The sequence below is a fragment of the Adiantum capillus-veneris genome, chromosome 13 (genome assembly GCF_014529385.1).
Source record: "Adiantum capillus-veneris isolate H3 chromosome 13, ASM1452938v2, whole genome shotgun sequence".
In the NCBI taxonomy this organism is placed as follows: domain Eukaryota; kingdom Viridiplantae; phylum Streptophyta; class Polypodiopsida; order Polypodiales; family Pteridaceae; genus Adiantum; species Adiantum capillus-veneris.
Window position 1 is genome coordinate 57716576 of NC_140943.1, and position 17037 is coordinate 57733612.

At 42.7% G+C, this 17037-nt stretch overlaps 1 protein-coding gene across 3 annotated transcripts in view; it reads left to right on the forward strand.

Moving 5' to 3' along the window:
* LOC147444061 (putative 3,4-dihydroxy-2-butanone kinase) overlaps window positions 1-16699 on the forward strand; it is a 95412-nt gene extending 78713 nt beyond the window's left edge. Inside the window, exons 14-22 of one of the 3 annotated variants that reach the window (XM_086526796.1) lie at window positions 3555-3698; window positions 3782-3825; window positions 3924-4007; window positions 14000-14073; window positions 14176-14288; window positions 14371-14466; window positions 15989-16095; window positions 16178-16271; window positions 16358-16699. In XM_086526796.1, coding sequence (XP_086382922.1) covers window positions 3555-3698; window positions 3782-3825; window positions 3924-4007; window positions 14000-14073; window positions 14176-14288; window positions 14371-14466; window positions 15989-16095; window positions 16178-16271; window positions 16358-16543 — 942 coding nt within the window. In that variant the 3' untranslated portion in view covers window positions 16544-16699. Of the gene's footprint in view, window positions 1-3554; window positions 3699-3781; window positions 3826-3923; window positions 4008-13999; window positions 14074-14175; window positions 14289-14370; window positions 14467-15988 lie in introns of all 3 variants that reach the window. The other 2 variants (XR_015190012.1, XM_086526795.1) reach the window with 2 other exon arrangements.
* The last annotated feature ends 338 nt before the right edge of the window (window positions 16700-17037 follow it).

The window sequence follows — 17037 nt, forward strand, 5'->3', positions numbered from 1 at the left end:
TCTCTCTGTGTGTGTCTGAAGTAAATTTTTTTTGGTGAAAGCCAAAGTCTACTGTCCTACGGGCCAGTTTCAGAGGACAGGCACATCACTGCACATGACATCACAGGACATCACATGACAATCAATAACAGAAACATTCATTCCAAATCTCAGACCATGACTCCCAGCAACGTATTTAGTAACCACATGTGGATCCATTCCGGACCTCACTAATGTAATCCCATATTGTGATAATGTCTATAGAGATTTTCGACTCAAGCACTGTCGTGTGCAAGTAATCATTCGCCTCAAGCATTGTCATGTGTGAGAATCATTCGCCTCAAGAACTATCGTGTGCGATAATCATTCACCTCAAGCATTGTCGTGTGCAAGAATTCTTTTCCGAGGATCCCAATCCATCACTAAGTTCATAATGAACAGAGTGGTTAGTCATTCATTCCATTGAATCGGTCGTGATTCATTTTTCGTTATCAGGTTCATTCGAGAGCTGTTATTGCTCCAAAATCATCATCATCTCATTCTTAATCATGTTATCTGTTCACAAATACCAAGTTCCATTAGTTTCACTGAAAATTCATGATACTTATCGTTGACGGGTTCATTCTGGAGCGGTCATTGCTCCGAATTCGTCATCTATTATCATCGATTTTACCTGTTATTTGCACACATCTAGCAAGTTCTTCTAGAGAACATTAATCTCATACGTAAATCAAACTCATGTTCGAAAATTCCTATTTCAAAATTCTTCATTCACACACTTCATACTGAACACAGTATTTCAATCATCTAGTCATCTCATCCGTCGAGAAGTCATGATGTACCTAGATCCCCGTGTAGCCATCTCATCCCTCAAGAACTCTTGGTGCACTCACCAATGTCTACCAAATTGAACTGTGATTTACAGTTGTGAAGTATTTTATGTGAATCTCTCTCGTGTCACGATAGAATCTAGACTTGGGTGGCCCAAGTTTGTTACAATGGTATCAGAGAGATTGGCCTCAAAGACTGGCGTCCCTTTCGGTGTTTCTTTTATATTAATCCTTGAGCAAAGTACAACTCCTGTAGGGTCCTTCGCTCTCAGACTCTGCGTCCAGATGTCCTAAGAAGTGAGGCCCTTAGGGCTCTTATATTCTTACAAGGGATGCCCAAAAGCAGAGCCCCGAAAGCAATTAAACTCAAAAGTAAACTGTTCCAAGAGCTGGCAGAAAAAGCATTAGCGCAGCTTGGGGAAATCCGTACAGGCTGCCACGTCATCACCTGTCAATGCAAATTGCGGAATGCTGTACTGTCTGCCTCGTCAGCCGCCGTACTTCCACGTCAGCACGTGTATTTGTCCGAGTGGCTCTGCCATGTCACTAGTTTGTGACAGAAGTACCAAAAGGGGCGCTAGATTGTGCGGCCAGCTCATTGGGTAGAGAATTTTGCTCTATCGTGTCTTGATTCAAGTTGTTTTGAAGCTCAAGTATTATGAGTGTCTCTCAGGTTCCGACGTGTGTCTATTGTTGATTCACCGCCTTGTTAGTTTCTCCTAGTTACTCTGTATATGAACCTATGATGCCATATCTAAATATTGGCACAGGGCCATATCATCTGCATCAGTTACATCATGAACATGATGTATATCTATAATAGAGAGATAATAGGCTTTCCTAGGCAAGCCCAATGCAAGTGAGCCCTACTTCAATGAATGCCCTCCAAGCAGAGTGAATTGCCCAAGAGTGGAGGGTCCCCATAACAATGAAGATAACATAGTATCTGTTGTCAAGTTGAAAGCAAGGAAGTGGCATATGGGCAACCAAGTATGTGATGAGCATGCCCAAAGATGATAGGTATAATCTAATGCTTGGTGACCATAAGCATGAACATGTTGTCACATGCGCATTGCACTGAAGCCACGTGGGCAAGCTACTGCTCTACAGGTGAGCATTGGTCTTAGCTAGCTTATGACCTAGCCTGGCACCTTTTGAGCCTCTAGAAGGACGTGCATGATCAGGCAGGTAATAGTTGCATACCCTCACTTGCACAATATAGTCACTTAAGCATATAGACACACGAACAGTCACTTAATACATTTATTAATAAGTGACTTGACATGACAATTATTAAAAGTAGGTCGGACAAATGGCTAAAAAACTTATAAAAGAGTCACTTGGCCTTCAAAACAAGTACCCGCAGTACAAGCACCTATCACCATTTCCATCGCCAACACCTTCATCATTGTTAGTATCTTCAGCACGTGCACCTCACCACCAGCGTTTTGCATCAAATTCAGCCCCATCGTTTTTGTAGCAAATCAGCCAACGTTTTTACATCAGATTCAGACCAGCATTTTTGCAGCAGATCAGCCTAGCGATTTGCATCAGCATTCAGCTTCAACGATTTTGCACCAGATCAGCGTTTTCAGCTTATAGCATCAGATCGGCCCTAGCTTTTTCACAAGACATCAACATCGTCATCATTATTTAGTATTTAGCATTTTTATAAGCATTGTGCAAGTAATTAAAGCAAGTACTTGCTCTTGCAACAGAGCAAGGGGGTTGCCAGAGCAAGGGGGCCCTTGAGGGTGGTTGGAACTCGACATGCGGTGTCATCTCTCTCTTTGCCTCTCTTCTTTCATTGTCTTCAGTTCTTTTTTTATCAAATGAAGTAAAGTAGCCTTGTGTGTGTGCGAAGTATTAGATCTGAGTTAAAATCCTTCAACCCTTCCGTTGCACCTGACATTGGTATTAGAGCTCTGGACGTGCTTCGGCTTCTTGAACTCAAGGGAAGAACCAAGGACCCAAAGAACCTCTCTCAGTTTTTTCTCTCAAAGAAGGCTCGCGGGCTTGCCCCGGACTTATTAGCCACTTCCACCTTGGCACTCCTCTCCCATCACAACTGTGGTTTTTTGTTGTTGTTGTTGTTGTTGTTGGGGGGGGGAGAGTGGAAAATTGCATACATCACAACTGGCACTCCCCCATTAGAAGAAAATAAGAGTGTAGCTCCCCCCCCCCCCCCCCCCCCCCCCCCAACAACAACAACAACAACAACAAAAAACCACCCTCCTCTCCCTCTTTCGTTCTCCTGGTAGATGTAAACTGCCGCTACTTTTTCAGGATGCAAGCTGATCAAGCGTGCTCCTTGTTCACAACCAGTAGCCTTACCACCAAGTTGAACCTGATTCGCACAGGCATTCTAAAAGTGATATTCTAAAATGTTACCATCGCCTCTTGTGAACTCGACGAGTGGAGGTAGCAGAAATCGATTGTGCTGCCAGCTCCCTCGTCTGAACCCAGCCATACATACATATGTATGCATGTATGTATGTTCATGCCATACTTTGTGTATGTAAGTATGTAGCACACGTATGCACGTACATACCGTAGTTTGTGTGTGGAAGCATTTCATAGATACACACAGACATATGTGTGCATGCATACATAAATTACATGCACAAACAAAACATGTTTATGCACGCGTGTGCACACACACTAGTGCGCGCACGCACCTACCACCCTCCCATCCACACACGCATGTATCCTCAACATCTTCATGTTAGCTTCTTTTCTGCCCAGATACCATGTCGACCAGAGGAGCTAAGTCCACAAGGGCAGGTTCTACAGATTGCCATTCAAGTTGGAGCAGAGGCTGTCATGAAGCTCAAAGATGCATTAAATGATTGGGATAGCAAAGTGGGTGATGCAGATTGTGGAACAACGGTAAGATGTCAGTTGGTGTTAGCGTATTAGGAACTGACAGTTTTCTGCACCAAAAAAACTCATATTTGGACTTGTTCGCTCAGATGTATAAAGGGGCGGTGGCAGTACTTGAAGATTTAAAGAAACAGTAAGTTTCCTGCTTGAAGCTAAGTATCATTGATTCTTTTATCAAAATGGGTCTGTGTGACTTTGTGAGGAGATATGTAAGTTCAAGGTGTTTCGCAGCTATCCTCTCAATGATGCAGCAGAAACAGTCAATGAAATAGGTGTATCCATACGACGAGTCATGGGTGGAACAAGTGGGGTATTGTGAGTTGCTACTGTCTTTTGCTTAATTCCAAGCCTTATAAAAGGTGTTCTATTGTATGGTTAAGCTGATCAAGGTTTGTTACTGACTGTATCACATAGTCTAATGTTTTATGTTTTTGGAAATGTGTATTGCTTCCATTGCTAACATGTACCACTTGTTTCTTGATATTTTTTGATAAATTTGTTTTTGGGGCGGTTTGCAAGTAATCTGGTTGTTTTATGCATATGTTCATTTATCTAGTTATATAACCAGATGCGATCTTATTGATTGTTTTCATTTGTTCTTGCTTTGTGGGATCACGGTAATTTTTTTATTTTTATTTTTATTTTATTTTATTTTTTGCCCCCGGGGGGGGGGGGGGGGGGGGGGGGGGGGGGGGCTGGGGAGGGTTGTCATTGAAGACCTATTTTTGTCTTCATTTTTCTTTTTCTGGAGGTCTTTTGTGTAAGACCAACTATTTTGAACTAATTAGCGGTAAGACTATTGTGAGTTCTGTCAGTGTGTCTTAAGAGCATTCTTTATTCTTTTGAAAATATGCAAGAAATTATATTAGAAAGAGCAAAAGATTTACATATTCATGAGAAAGAGCTCTGTCAAATGGAGGTGGGTACATACACAGAGCCTCATGCACCTCCAAAAATAGATACATTTCAGAAAAACTGGTTGTCTCAAAACATAGGACCTTAGATACATTTTAAATCTGGTCCGCGCAGACACTCTCAAACAGCTGATCATAAGCATCGGCCACTTTTGCATGGTCCACCATTTCATCTGCACACTGCTTCCGCTTGTGAAGGATAAGCCATAGCAAAGCAAATTTTCGGTTCCACTGTTGGCTGTCTTGATAAAGACCCCACCTTTTGTTAAGTTTACCATGTAAAGATACTGAAGTGAGCCAGTGTAGCCTGGAAATTTTATTGAAGAAGAAGAAGAAGAAGAGGATTTTAACGTCGTAGGATTTTATTGAGAGGCTGCCAACCTGTCCACCGTAATTGTTGTAAATTTAGGACCCCCCACAATCAATCTTCCAGCTATGGCCTTCAAGAAAGAGCAAGATGCTCCTGTAGAGGAAGCTGGCTTCATTGATTGAAAGGCCATAATTAGAAATTATTTCTTCTTCTAAGAAGAATCTACTTTTTCCTGTGTCACACATCTTGCCAAATACAAATACCCTTTTTAAAAAGCTCGTGAGCTTTACGAGCATCCCGAGAATCGATATTTAGTGCAGACCACCAAATGCAATCAAATTTAACGTTATCTTAGTTAGATTTATCATTCATATCTAAGATGAGGAGTGGTTTCTATCTATTCCAGGTCTCCCACATTCCTTTAACTAAATCCGAATCTGTGCATTTAATGGGGAGGGAAGATATTCAATACAGGAAGATGTTTTAAAAACAAGGCTTGGACAAAGGAATATTGCTTGATATTCCTGTGAATAAGCTGTAGCCAATCACTGTGTGGAGAAAAAAAAAGGACTCATGACCCATTTTTCCATGAGTGTATTTGTTGCTGCTTAGATGTCGATAATAACCAGGCCACCTTGATCTTTAGGTTGTATACAAAATTCCCAGCTAACTTTGGCCATGCCTTTTTTAGATGGTTCACCATTCCATAGAAAATTCTTGCATATTGTAATGGGAGGGCACCACATGCCAACGGAAAAGAACAAGTGACAGAATTCCACCCCAAGAGAGCATCGGCCCTAAACCCTGGCACCCCTTCCGGTATCTCTTTATATTGTTTGAAATCAGTATAACGCTGGTACTCTGTCCTCTGCACCTTCATGCAGAAGCATCCCATAGAATGAGCCCATGGCACACATATAAAGGCCCTCGGCCCATGAAAAGCAGTATACATGAAAAGCATAGAGTCTAAAAACATCTAGTTCAAAAGCTAACACCCAAGAGCTGCCACCACGATTTGCGGGAATCCGTACAGCTGCCACATCATCAATCACGCAAAACGCGGGTCGTCCATACAGCTGCCACATCTACAAACCTACGATGAAGTTTTCGTCCGAGTTTGATTTTATGGAGCATCTTGTCCTTGCTAACACTTGCCTAATATATTTGCACAAGTTATGCAATGTAAGACGCTTTGTAGATGATCTTTTTGTCCTTGATGTTCCTTCTTTTCAAGATTTTATGTACTTGAATTCGAGTTCTGTAGGCGGACGAATTTATCCCAAGGAGTTTTGTGAACTTACTGTACCACAAATAGTGATTGTTGTGCCTTTTTAGACCTTAAGATTTTTCAGACTCCCTTGGGATTAGAAGTAGATATCTATGATAAGCGCCTTGAACCAAAATATGCCAATCTAAAAATCATCCGTATGCCTCACATTTCTTCGAACATTTCTCTTTTAGCTAAGTACGATGTCATTTGCTCTCAAGTATTTAGATTTTCTCGTCTTTGTTCTAGTAAATCTACTTTTGTTGTTCAATCTTGCCATCTTATTTCTTTACTAGTTGAAAAAGGATACTCATTCAAAAGAATCATGAAAAACGTTCGTTCATTTTTGCATCGTAGTAAGTTTATTTTTAATGTTTCTTCCTTTGGAATGTTCAAGATAATCAGTAGTAAATTTAATAAAAGTGGGGAGTTAAAAAGCCCACTTATTGTTTGACTTAATAACACCTTATGTTGTTGTTTTAATCTTTAGCGCTTCTAGTATTTTTACAATAGCTTGACAAATGCTAGCCTTTATCATGGTTGAGTATGCCCATCACCTCCGGAGGGTGATAGAAACTCAGCTCGTTGGTTTAGTAGAGTACGTTCAAAGCATGAATGACCTCTATATAAACCTGCACCTACTCTTGGGCACTGACGACGTGAGTAGGGATGTCATAGCTGTTGTCGAAGCTATGCATGATAAAGGTGATAATCTTATTCTTCCTGTTTGGACAAGCAACGAAGTTGAGATCAAATATTGTCAAGTTTGGTTCTTTGCTCATCGTAGGTTTGTAGTAGTATTCATTTTTCGAATACTACTACAAACCTACGATGAAGTTTTCGTCCGAGTTACGACCAGTTGATATTCTGCTAATCCTTTCTATCTTTTGTGGTGCGTATGCCCTATCAACTACCTCATTTGTGCTATTTTTTTCGATTTCATGCTTCTTTTAGTGCTAGGCTTCATTATGGCTGAGTCTGCCCTTGATCTCCGGAGTCATGACAGAATCTTAGTACGCTGAACTTTGTGTTGATGTATGCTCATGTGTGTGTGCCTGTGCTGTGTGTTGTGTTGGGGAGCATATGTTAGTACCTAGTTCTACACCCACTATTGGGCACTGACGACGTTAGTGGGGATGTCGTGGTATTTAGTCAATACTATGCATGATGGAGCTGATGGTTATATCGTCTTGTGGGTGACTACCATGGGTCTATACCTTGCACTTTCCTTCAAGGGTGAATCTGGGCTTATCCTGGATTCATCTAGGTATATTTTTTAGTCGTATAGCGGACATGCAAACTTCACATTGTGAAGTTTTCGTCCGAGTTACGACCAGTTGATATTGTGCTAATTCTTTCTATCTTTTGTGGTGCGTATGCCCTATCAACTACCTCATTTGTGCTAATTTTTTCGATTTCATGCTTCTTTAGTTCTAGGCTTCATTATGGCTGAGTCTGCCCTTGATCTCCGGAGCTCAGTACGCTGAACTTTGTGTTGATGTATGCTGGATTCATCTAAGTATATTCATTTTTCGATTTCGTATTTAGCTTACCCAAGGACTTAAGAATGTGTTCCGTTAGTTGTTATGTGAAGTTTGATTTCTAGGATTAAGTTTTTAAGATGTCTTATCCTTTTTTTGCTTAAAGTTGAGTACTCGTTTTAAGCCAAGTAAGTTGCGTCAACTTATTTTACACATGCCTTTTCTAAAAACATTTTTAAGTTAATAATGTTTTGTTTTATCTAGTTTTGTTTTGTAGCAAACAAAGTGGTTTAGTTTGTTTGTTTGTTTGTTTTTGTTTTTCTTTTCTTTTCTTGCGTCCTTTGCTTTTATAGTTTTATGAGTGCTTTATTCCCTCTTATAATTCGTGAGTTCAAACTATTCTGAACTTATGAAGGTATATATCATAGTAAACCTCAATTGGTTTCTGCAAGTCTGGCAAAACAAACAGTAGACCACTTGTCAACTTTTCTTTTCGAGTTTTGAAGGCTGGAATCTCAGATGGTCCCCACGTGAAAGAAACCCCTTGGTGCTTCAAAACATGTAAAGGAGAAACAATCTCCACAAATTTTTGAATGAGCCGCCGATAGCAAGAACACAAATCCAAAAAGCTTCAAACTTAGTGAACATTCTTCAAATGTAGCCAATCTCGAATGGTCTCAACCTTAGTTGGGTCCATTTTGACACCCTTCGCAGAGACGATGTGTCCCAAAAAGTGGATCTCTGGCAAGAAAAACTCGCTCTTTTTCCCATTAACCACCAATCTATTCGCCGCAATGCCTGAAAAACCTATAACAGATGGTGTCGATGCTTTGCCTCAGTCTTGGAGAATACAATGATGTCGTTGAAAAAGGTGGCCAAAAATGACCCATACTCTGGAAAAATCATGTCCAATCTTGATATGATGATAGCCACTTTTCAAATCGATTCTACAGAAACATGTAGAACCTTGTAGCCTGTCTCTAGGGTATTGGAAGCCTGTTCTTGATGGTGATTTTTTTGAGAGCCCTGTAGTCAATGCAAATTCTCTAAAACTAACACTGGCAAACAGTAATGTGATGTACTAGGTTGAATCAGACCCTTCTCTAGAAGCTCTTTCACTTGGTTCATAATTTCATTCGTTTTGGGCTCTGCTAACTCTGTAAGGTGGCCGGTTCGGTGGTTCACTACCTGGAATCAAATCAATGGTGTGATCTTCAGGACGCTAAGGAGGTAACTCTCCTGGTAAGCCTTTAGAGAAGCAATCAACCTGAGCTTGCAAAAAGTCTTGTCGTTCCTTCTCAAGGTCTGACAAATTTGACATTTTCTTGTCATGTAACTCATGTAAGTAGATTGAGTAAACAAACAAACTGAATTTCATTTTGATATTTTTTTTTGCAAGAAAAAAATCCTTCCATTAGTTCATAAAATTGCGCCAAGGGCACAACCGACCTTTGCTACAGAGGGCTACATCAGAAACATGGGGAGACTCTCCCGGTGAAAAGACAAAGTATGTACAATGAGGGCTAAATCACGAGATGGAAGGGGGAAACAACCACATTGGTGGCCGGTAATGCCATCTAGGCACGCCCTGAACCATGGTGAATAAAGGCCCTAGGTGCCAAAGTCCCAAGAAAGCCTCTCGGCGTTCCCGCATGCAGTCAGAGCTGCCCCGAAGTCTCTTAAACTGGCCCTTGAGTGTATGGATCAGCTCCACCAAATGTCACAAACAATCTCTGCTCGTGGGACAGGACGAGCCTCGAAGATGCAAAAGCAGCAAGCCTGCAGAGTGTCAGGCCGCAGATGAGCTCCCAACACCACTCTCTATCACTACACCACTAGTGGGGGATGAGCTCTGTGGCTGGCTGGAGTGTAGGTGGACCCCTTGAATCATTATCATCCTGTTGGTGAAAGCCATCTAAACAGAGGGCAGGGCCCGTGAGTGTGGACCATAGGCTGCAGCACCCCAAGTGTACTGTCGGGCTGTGGAAAGTGCTGGCATCAGTCGAAGAATCTGAAGCCAAACCTATTGTGCCACGGGGCAATCTCACAGACGGTGACACCGACTCTCCAATGGGTGGCCACAGGCTGCACATGTTGCTAAGAAGCCATTGTGTACCAACCAACTCCCAACTGCATTAGCTTTATGCGCAACTAGCCACTGAAACATGGTAACTCTCCCCGGCCATTTGGTGTCCCACAACCGCTCCCAAAGCCCTAACAAGAACTCGACTGCTGTGAGACCCTCCTCCTGCCAGTGAAGTGTTGCAGCAACGCGAGCCTCGCTCTGTGCTGCCAATATGTGGCACCCCAAACGAGCTGTGTACTGGAAGAAAGGGGTCCCTGGGTGATTGTTTGAAGAGAAAAGATCTCGCCATAACCACTCTCTCGGGTCCCAGTGCACTCGTACCAAAGGGAAGCTCTCCCGAGCCCAAAGCCACGAGTGTTCTCCTGACTCAAGATCTGCTGGGTCAGTATGTATGACACAAGTCCTCCCACAAAAGCCCACAACTCGGATCCTTGAAAACAACACTCTGTAACCTGTGGTGCCTCTACTGAGACCTTGTGAAGACGACCCTCTCCTTGAACCTCGAAAAACATGTAGGATCTTGACTCTGTGCAAGCCCTAACTGCAATGAGGACCGCCAATTGCGTAAAGGCCCCCAATGGGGAGCTGTTGTCTCAAGAGGGATATGCCACTCAGCAGGTATAGCCTCGATAATATCTTGACACATGCTCTGTACCCCCCTCTTGCCTCAAAACTGGAAGCTATGAATCTCCTCGAGAAGGCTTGCAAACTAAAGCCAGTCTCTGAAAGTGCGGGCTGGACCCTCTGCCATGGAACCATGGGGTTCCAAACAAGAGGCTACCTTAAGCGTTCCTCAATGCATGTGGGATGGTGCTGCACGAGGCCACGCCTTAGCTACTCCCAAGACCTAAGCAGGCTCATAGCAAAGCGGTCCTTCCAACTCTTGCTCAGGCCACCTATGCGCATCTTTGTGAAAATCAACCTCTGTGAAGTCAAAAATGTGCTCATCGCCTTAGAGTAGAAGAGAAAAAGGAAGGGCCAAGAGGGCAACGTGTCTAACCGAACGCGTGAGCATGAAGCGTACCCCTTTTCCCCCTACCAAGAGCTTCTGATTGTGCGCACATCTGTAGAGAGGTGACACTCCTCTGATCCAAGCATCTGAAAACCCCATCTTGTGCAAAGTGCCCTCAAGGAAATCCAAGTCAACTCTGTTGTATGCCTTCTCGAAATGGAGGAGTATCACAAGATTCTCCCTCAGAGACGCACGAGGGTAGATGCCTCTGAGAAGGTAAAGATGTTGTCAAGGATATTGCACTCCTTGACAAAACCTGTCTTGGTCTCATTTATAATGCTCTCAAGTAGCAGCTGAATTCTCAAACTCGGAGCCTTTGCTAAGATTTTGTCGGCTGAGTTGAGAATGGTAATGGGCCGCCACTGTCGAATCTCATCCAAGCAGCCTCCCTCCTTGAGGGTAAGGTATATCAGTCATGCTGTCAGGCATCTCACCAATGTACAAAATGTATTGGTAAGCGCTACAAAGATCCGGACCAAGCAGCTCCCAGTACTCCAAGAAGAAGCTAGGAGTCAAACCATCCTCCCCTGGGCAGCTACCCCGTAGGAGTGCCCTGAGGGCCTCGTGGAGCTCCTCCAATTGGAGAGGCATCTCTAGTCTCTGACATAGCAACTACGGTACGAGACGGGACATTTAATACAAGGTGTACAATACATACACTAGACGTATTTTTTAGAATCAAAAATAAAATATGTCAACTTTTTTAGATATGATACTTTAATAAGGACAAATGAAGCGCGTCATGCACCTCCTCAATGACTCTTTAATGGTTAATCATAGCATACATAAACAAGCACCATGAAGCTCTAAACACACTTTATCAACTGACAAAAGACATTAGAATAGAATATGTTTTGAGCAAAAAAACGCTAGAATAGAAAACGTTGTGAGACGTACTGTACGTTTCAATACGGGACGTCCCGTATTCTAAATAAAGTACGCGTATTATAATTGTTATGGTCTGTGACGCATCGCCTCATTAACTAGGCAAGGTATCTGCGCCCAAACCTGCTCTCTGCATCCATCCTGGCGCTCTTGACTATGGCTCAGCTGAGAGCAGCTCACGATAGAAGTCGGTAGCAACTGCATGTATATCCCTAGGCTCTGTAGCAATTGACCCATCAGGTCTCCTCAACTAACAAACATTGGTGCCACATGGCGAGGACCCACAGTCTCAAGGAACTGACAAGTAACTCTGTCGCCCACTTGGGTCCACTGAGATGCCTGATGGTGGAAGGCAAACTCATGACGACGCTCCTCAATGGTGGTCAGCTCCTCTCGAGCCTGCTACATTTGTTCCTCCAACCAAGGACTGTCAGGGTGGCGTTGCTCATCCGCTCCTATAAGGAAGCAATTCCCCATTGGAGACGCTTCTCCTCCTCCTTGCTGCAGCCAGTCGAGCTGCAGACTCCTGGAGGAAGAAGCGACTAAGTTCAACAAGTCCAGTGGCCACTCTACTAGCAGGGGTGCCCCGAGTGCCCACACTCTGTCCAAAGCGTCACCACCCGCTCTCTGAGCTCTGTATCCAGTAGAATCCTCTAGAGGATGCGCAACATGGCACTCCCACAGTCCCACTCCTATATCTGTCTTTCAAAGTAAGAATCACTGCCAAAATGCATACAATGTCACAGATGCTGGTAGTGGCGTAGCAGCGACCTATCCGAGATAGATTCACGCCCCCCACTCTATGGTTACTTCGAGAGAAGTGTAGGCTGTCTGGGGGTCACACAAAGCCTACATGCTACCAAACATCTGAAATCCTCAAGGTCATACATAAGCGCTCCCAAGCTGCCAACTCAGCCCCGCACACAGTAGCATGGCTGCCTCCAATCTTGTCTGAGGGGTCCTCCAACATGTTGAAGTCCCCCCAACACACCATTGCTGGGAATGAGGCAAAGACTCCACAATGTGTGACCAAAACTCAGCTCGTGCACTCGCATGGTTGGGAGCATAGATGTTCAGGAAGCCCGTGAGGTTACCGTGAACCTACATAGTAACCCACTGGGCCCTCTGCCCACAATGGCCTGCTGTCATGAGTCCGCAATAGTCATACGTACACCTCCCTGGATGCCTCCAGGCCCAAAAACAGCTGACCAAAGGGTCTCATAACGGCCACGTAGAATCTGACCACAATGCCGAATGCGGCTCTCACAAAGATGGTGCTCCTGAAGCATTAAGTATATCAATCATACCACCCACAATGCATCTTTGAAGCTCCTGACGCAAGCGACCCCTCTTGCGCTGAAACTGGGCTCCACCTAAACCCTCCACATTCCATGACATTGCTTGTACATATGGCATCTTGAACCTTGGCTTGTTGGTTTTCCTTCACAAGCTTCTTCTCTAGGGCATCTCTATCGAAAAAAGCTAGTGTATTAAAACCAAGTAATATGTGAAGCATAGAAGAAATATGATAGATGTGTAGGGTTCATGAGGAACTTTCAAAGGAGTCATTGATCACTTGACCTTAGCAACTAGCGCAAGTTATGGTGGTTTTTGTGGAGGCCTGTCCAAACTACTCAAGTGTGACTCACTTCTTGCTTCTGCAAAAAAAAAACTCTTCCTCCAATGTGTCCAAGATGATGCTTCAATGTGAGAATTCAATACAGGTGCATGTTTACAGACACACAGCAGTTGTAACATCTTGGCTCAAATTATCTCTATTTATTGCATTCTTCCTGTATATTCTGGTGGGCACCAACATGATACATACAGCAAATCTGAATGATTTACATCTAGGAGATGAATCTAAACTCCTTGAAGAGTTTGTAGGAAAGTAGCTACTTATCTAGCATTGCTAACCAATTGGTTTGTTGATGTAAAAGGTTTTAGGAATATGATTAGTCGTGCAAGTTGTTTTCATGTGGTCATCAATAGCAAAGTTCGCATCATAATAAATGACTGAATTACATGTGCACTTGGCTCTTGGGAGGAATGTACCTGGTCCATTGTCCTTGACTGAATAGAAAAAGCTTTACATTCAAGTACGGTGAATATTTGAGAGATTCCACTTGCAACGAACTCCATGTCCCAGTTAGCAAATGCCCACGGTGTGAAGCATTTTGGGCATGTCAAGAGTGGCTGTTGGGTTAGAAGTTTTACTATAAGCTAGAAGGTTTTGTTTTGCATTAAGAGCTAAGATTTTTCATTTCCCTTTATGTTCCCGAGTTGCAGCTGGTGTAGCTCTTGCAAAATTACACAACTCAGATTCCTTGTGCTTTCATCTTCCTTTCTCAGATATGATATTTTTTGCAAAGCTGCTTATGCGTCCTTGAAGGAAAAGTCTTCTTCTATTGTTTCTGCCAAAAATTGTAAGGTTAATTTTTTTTTTTAGAAAAGCTCTTTCTGTCCTCTCTTTAGAGGCTCAAGAATATGTAATGTCTACATTTAACTTGGACTTGTGTCTTTATTAGGGGCCGATGCCCTAGATGCAGCTGTTTCTGCTGTGAGTAAATACGGTGGTGCTTCAATGGGCTATCGAACTATGCTAGATGCATTGATTCCGGCAGCAGTGTGCCTTCAAGAAGTGAGCTTTAATGGGTTGCCCTCATTACAATTCTTTTTTAATATTATGTTTCATTAGTCAAGTTTGCATTGTTGTTTCTCAGAAGCTCAGTCTAGGGGAGGATGCTGCAAGAGCCTTTCTCTCTGCAGCTGAGGCTGCCTACAAAGGTGCTGAATCAACAGTTACAATGCAAGCACAGGTACGTTTGATTTTCAAAAGTTGAGTGCAAATAACAGTAACACACTATCGATATCTTAAACTTCTCCCTCAAATGCCCATCTGCCTAGAATAAAGCAGCGCAAAGCAAAGGGCAATAGTTCTTATAACGGCATAATACTGCGAGAGCAACCTTACCCTGGCATTAAAATTCATAAGCCTTTCCACAAGTTTTTGACCAAGGGAATGATCTCAGAAAGTAACAACGAAAACTTGCTATGTCAACAACCTTGGTCTTACCGAGTCGCTGGATATTTGCTTCTCAGTTAGGCTATTATTTTTATTGTTTTTTGCATCAAAGATGCTCATCCCTAGATGATATAAACATGATAAATCGAAAAGGTCAGATCCTTCAGTACAGAACATAAAGGGGTTGATTTTATTATGAAAATTGTGTTGGGACACATGAAGCAGCTGCATTTTTTGTAACAGAAAGCAGTGTATATTATAAAGGGCACACCGAAATAGGCAATTAGGTTCAATTAGGTTCAGACAGGGGAGATCAGATAGATGAAATAATAGGATTTAGGCTTTTTGAGTGAATAGAAAATGACTTATATGCCCCTGTCAGAGCATAACAAGGGTCTTTGATCGGAAGTCGGTATCTCAATTTAGAGCAGTTTGCAGTTTGTGGCCCTTTTATATTATATATTGTCCTGCCCTTAGTTTACAGCAATTACGACATGGGATACTCATAGCATGCTTAAGGAGGTGTTTCTGAAGAGAGCGTTTTCAGTTGACTATTGTAATGTGTAAACAGAGGTGATTGATACAGCATTGCATGCGCTGAAGACAGTAGAGAGCATGGAGATTTTTATCTGTGAGACATACAACATGATTTAGAAGCAGTCCTGCTGCATTGCGTCACAAGCAAATTTTTGTCCCTTTTGTGCAGGGTAAATATGTTAATCAAAAAGGGATTTTTTATGGCCAAGATGATTAGCTGTGTATGATTTATTATTGTGTGGGTGCTATTGATTTTATGGTTTACTTTATTATGAAACCAGTGTTAGAAATTGCTTTTTGGACCCGAGTGTACAAGGAGATTTTACTATCGCCCTCGGGGGGTTCACTATATGTAGACCTTCCATATCACAGGCATTCAATACTTAATTTAAAAATTTCACATTTGTAGATTTTTCATGAATATAACACCCATTTCGAGGACATTTTTTGTATGTACCCTTTGATTGGTACCCTTTTGTATTTAAAAAATGTGTAAAAAATTGGGGCTTAATAAACCCTTCTATTGAGCTCACGTGCTATGTGTACATATTTGTGCAACTGATCCCCCCCCCCCCCCCCCCCCCCCCTCTCCGCCAGAGGATAACAATGCGTGGGTGGCTAATTTGGGAGTCTGCCTTAAAGCCAATATATATACATGTCACAGTCATGCGCCCCCTCTCTCTGTGATACCATATAGACACGCATGCATGCTTATGGATTGCACAGGCTTTTATGCCTCAATAGCTAGCTATACTTATGCATCTTTGTCTTCTTTTCAGGCTGGGAGATCAAGCTATATTGCACCAGAAATTCTTTTGACCGTTCCTGACCCGGGTGCTATGGCTGCTGCCACTTGGTTTCGAGAGGCTGCCACTGCAGTCGCCAAGTACCATCACATTTTGTAGTACCGGCACACACATTAGCCATTGCAGTTGAAGATTAAGGAGAAGCTGCGAAATTTGCGTCAGTAGGATAACTAACAACATTACTTTTTATGCGGAAGGAGAGGCTCTTCGTGTACATCTGAATAAGCGAATTTCCTGCATTTATCGAAGTTTTCAGGTACCCGTCCATTCTTGACCCCCTCTGCATTTTCATTCAAGCAGAGAGAGCGTTAACAGAATGGGTTCTTTTTGAACAACGGTCAGCATTTTACAAGAGTGTATTTAAAGCACCGGCTCAATTGCGATTCGCAGTCTTTGAGAATGAGGACAGTTTCCATTTGTCGGAAGATTATTCTGTTTTATGGTCAACGTTTGCCAGATATGCTATGGCTGTACATTCAGTGCTTTGCATTAAAGAAGTGCAAGTATTCGAACATGCACACCAGCTAATATGGAGAGACCCCTTGATCTTTTGCAAAGCATGTATCACTAAAATGGGCTACTCTTCCTTGTATTTTCAGAATGCCCACTCCTGAGTAAGCAAGCTCTATTGAGGCTGTTAAGTCAGATGGTCCATTTGTTTAATTATATCTTTTGTTTTCTGTAGGTCCAATGCATGACAAATCTCTCTCTCTCTCTCTCTCTCTCTCTCTCTCTCTCTCTCAAGTGTGGTAGATTGGTTCGGCCATTTCCCACTTGAATAACAAGTCTTGAGTTCAACTCCTCGTTGGATTAATCTTTAAGGTCTCTTGGAATAGTTTCCTACAACGTTAAAATTCTCCTCTCTCTGTGGATAGTTTCCAACAACGTTAAAATTCTCTTCTTCCATGTGCATCCATGATTTGCATCTATTGATGATATATATTGCGTTATAATGCACATTCAAAGGACAAATAGAACCGCATTGGACAACAGTAAAGCACCTCAACTCAAGCCCTAAAGAT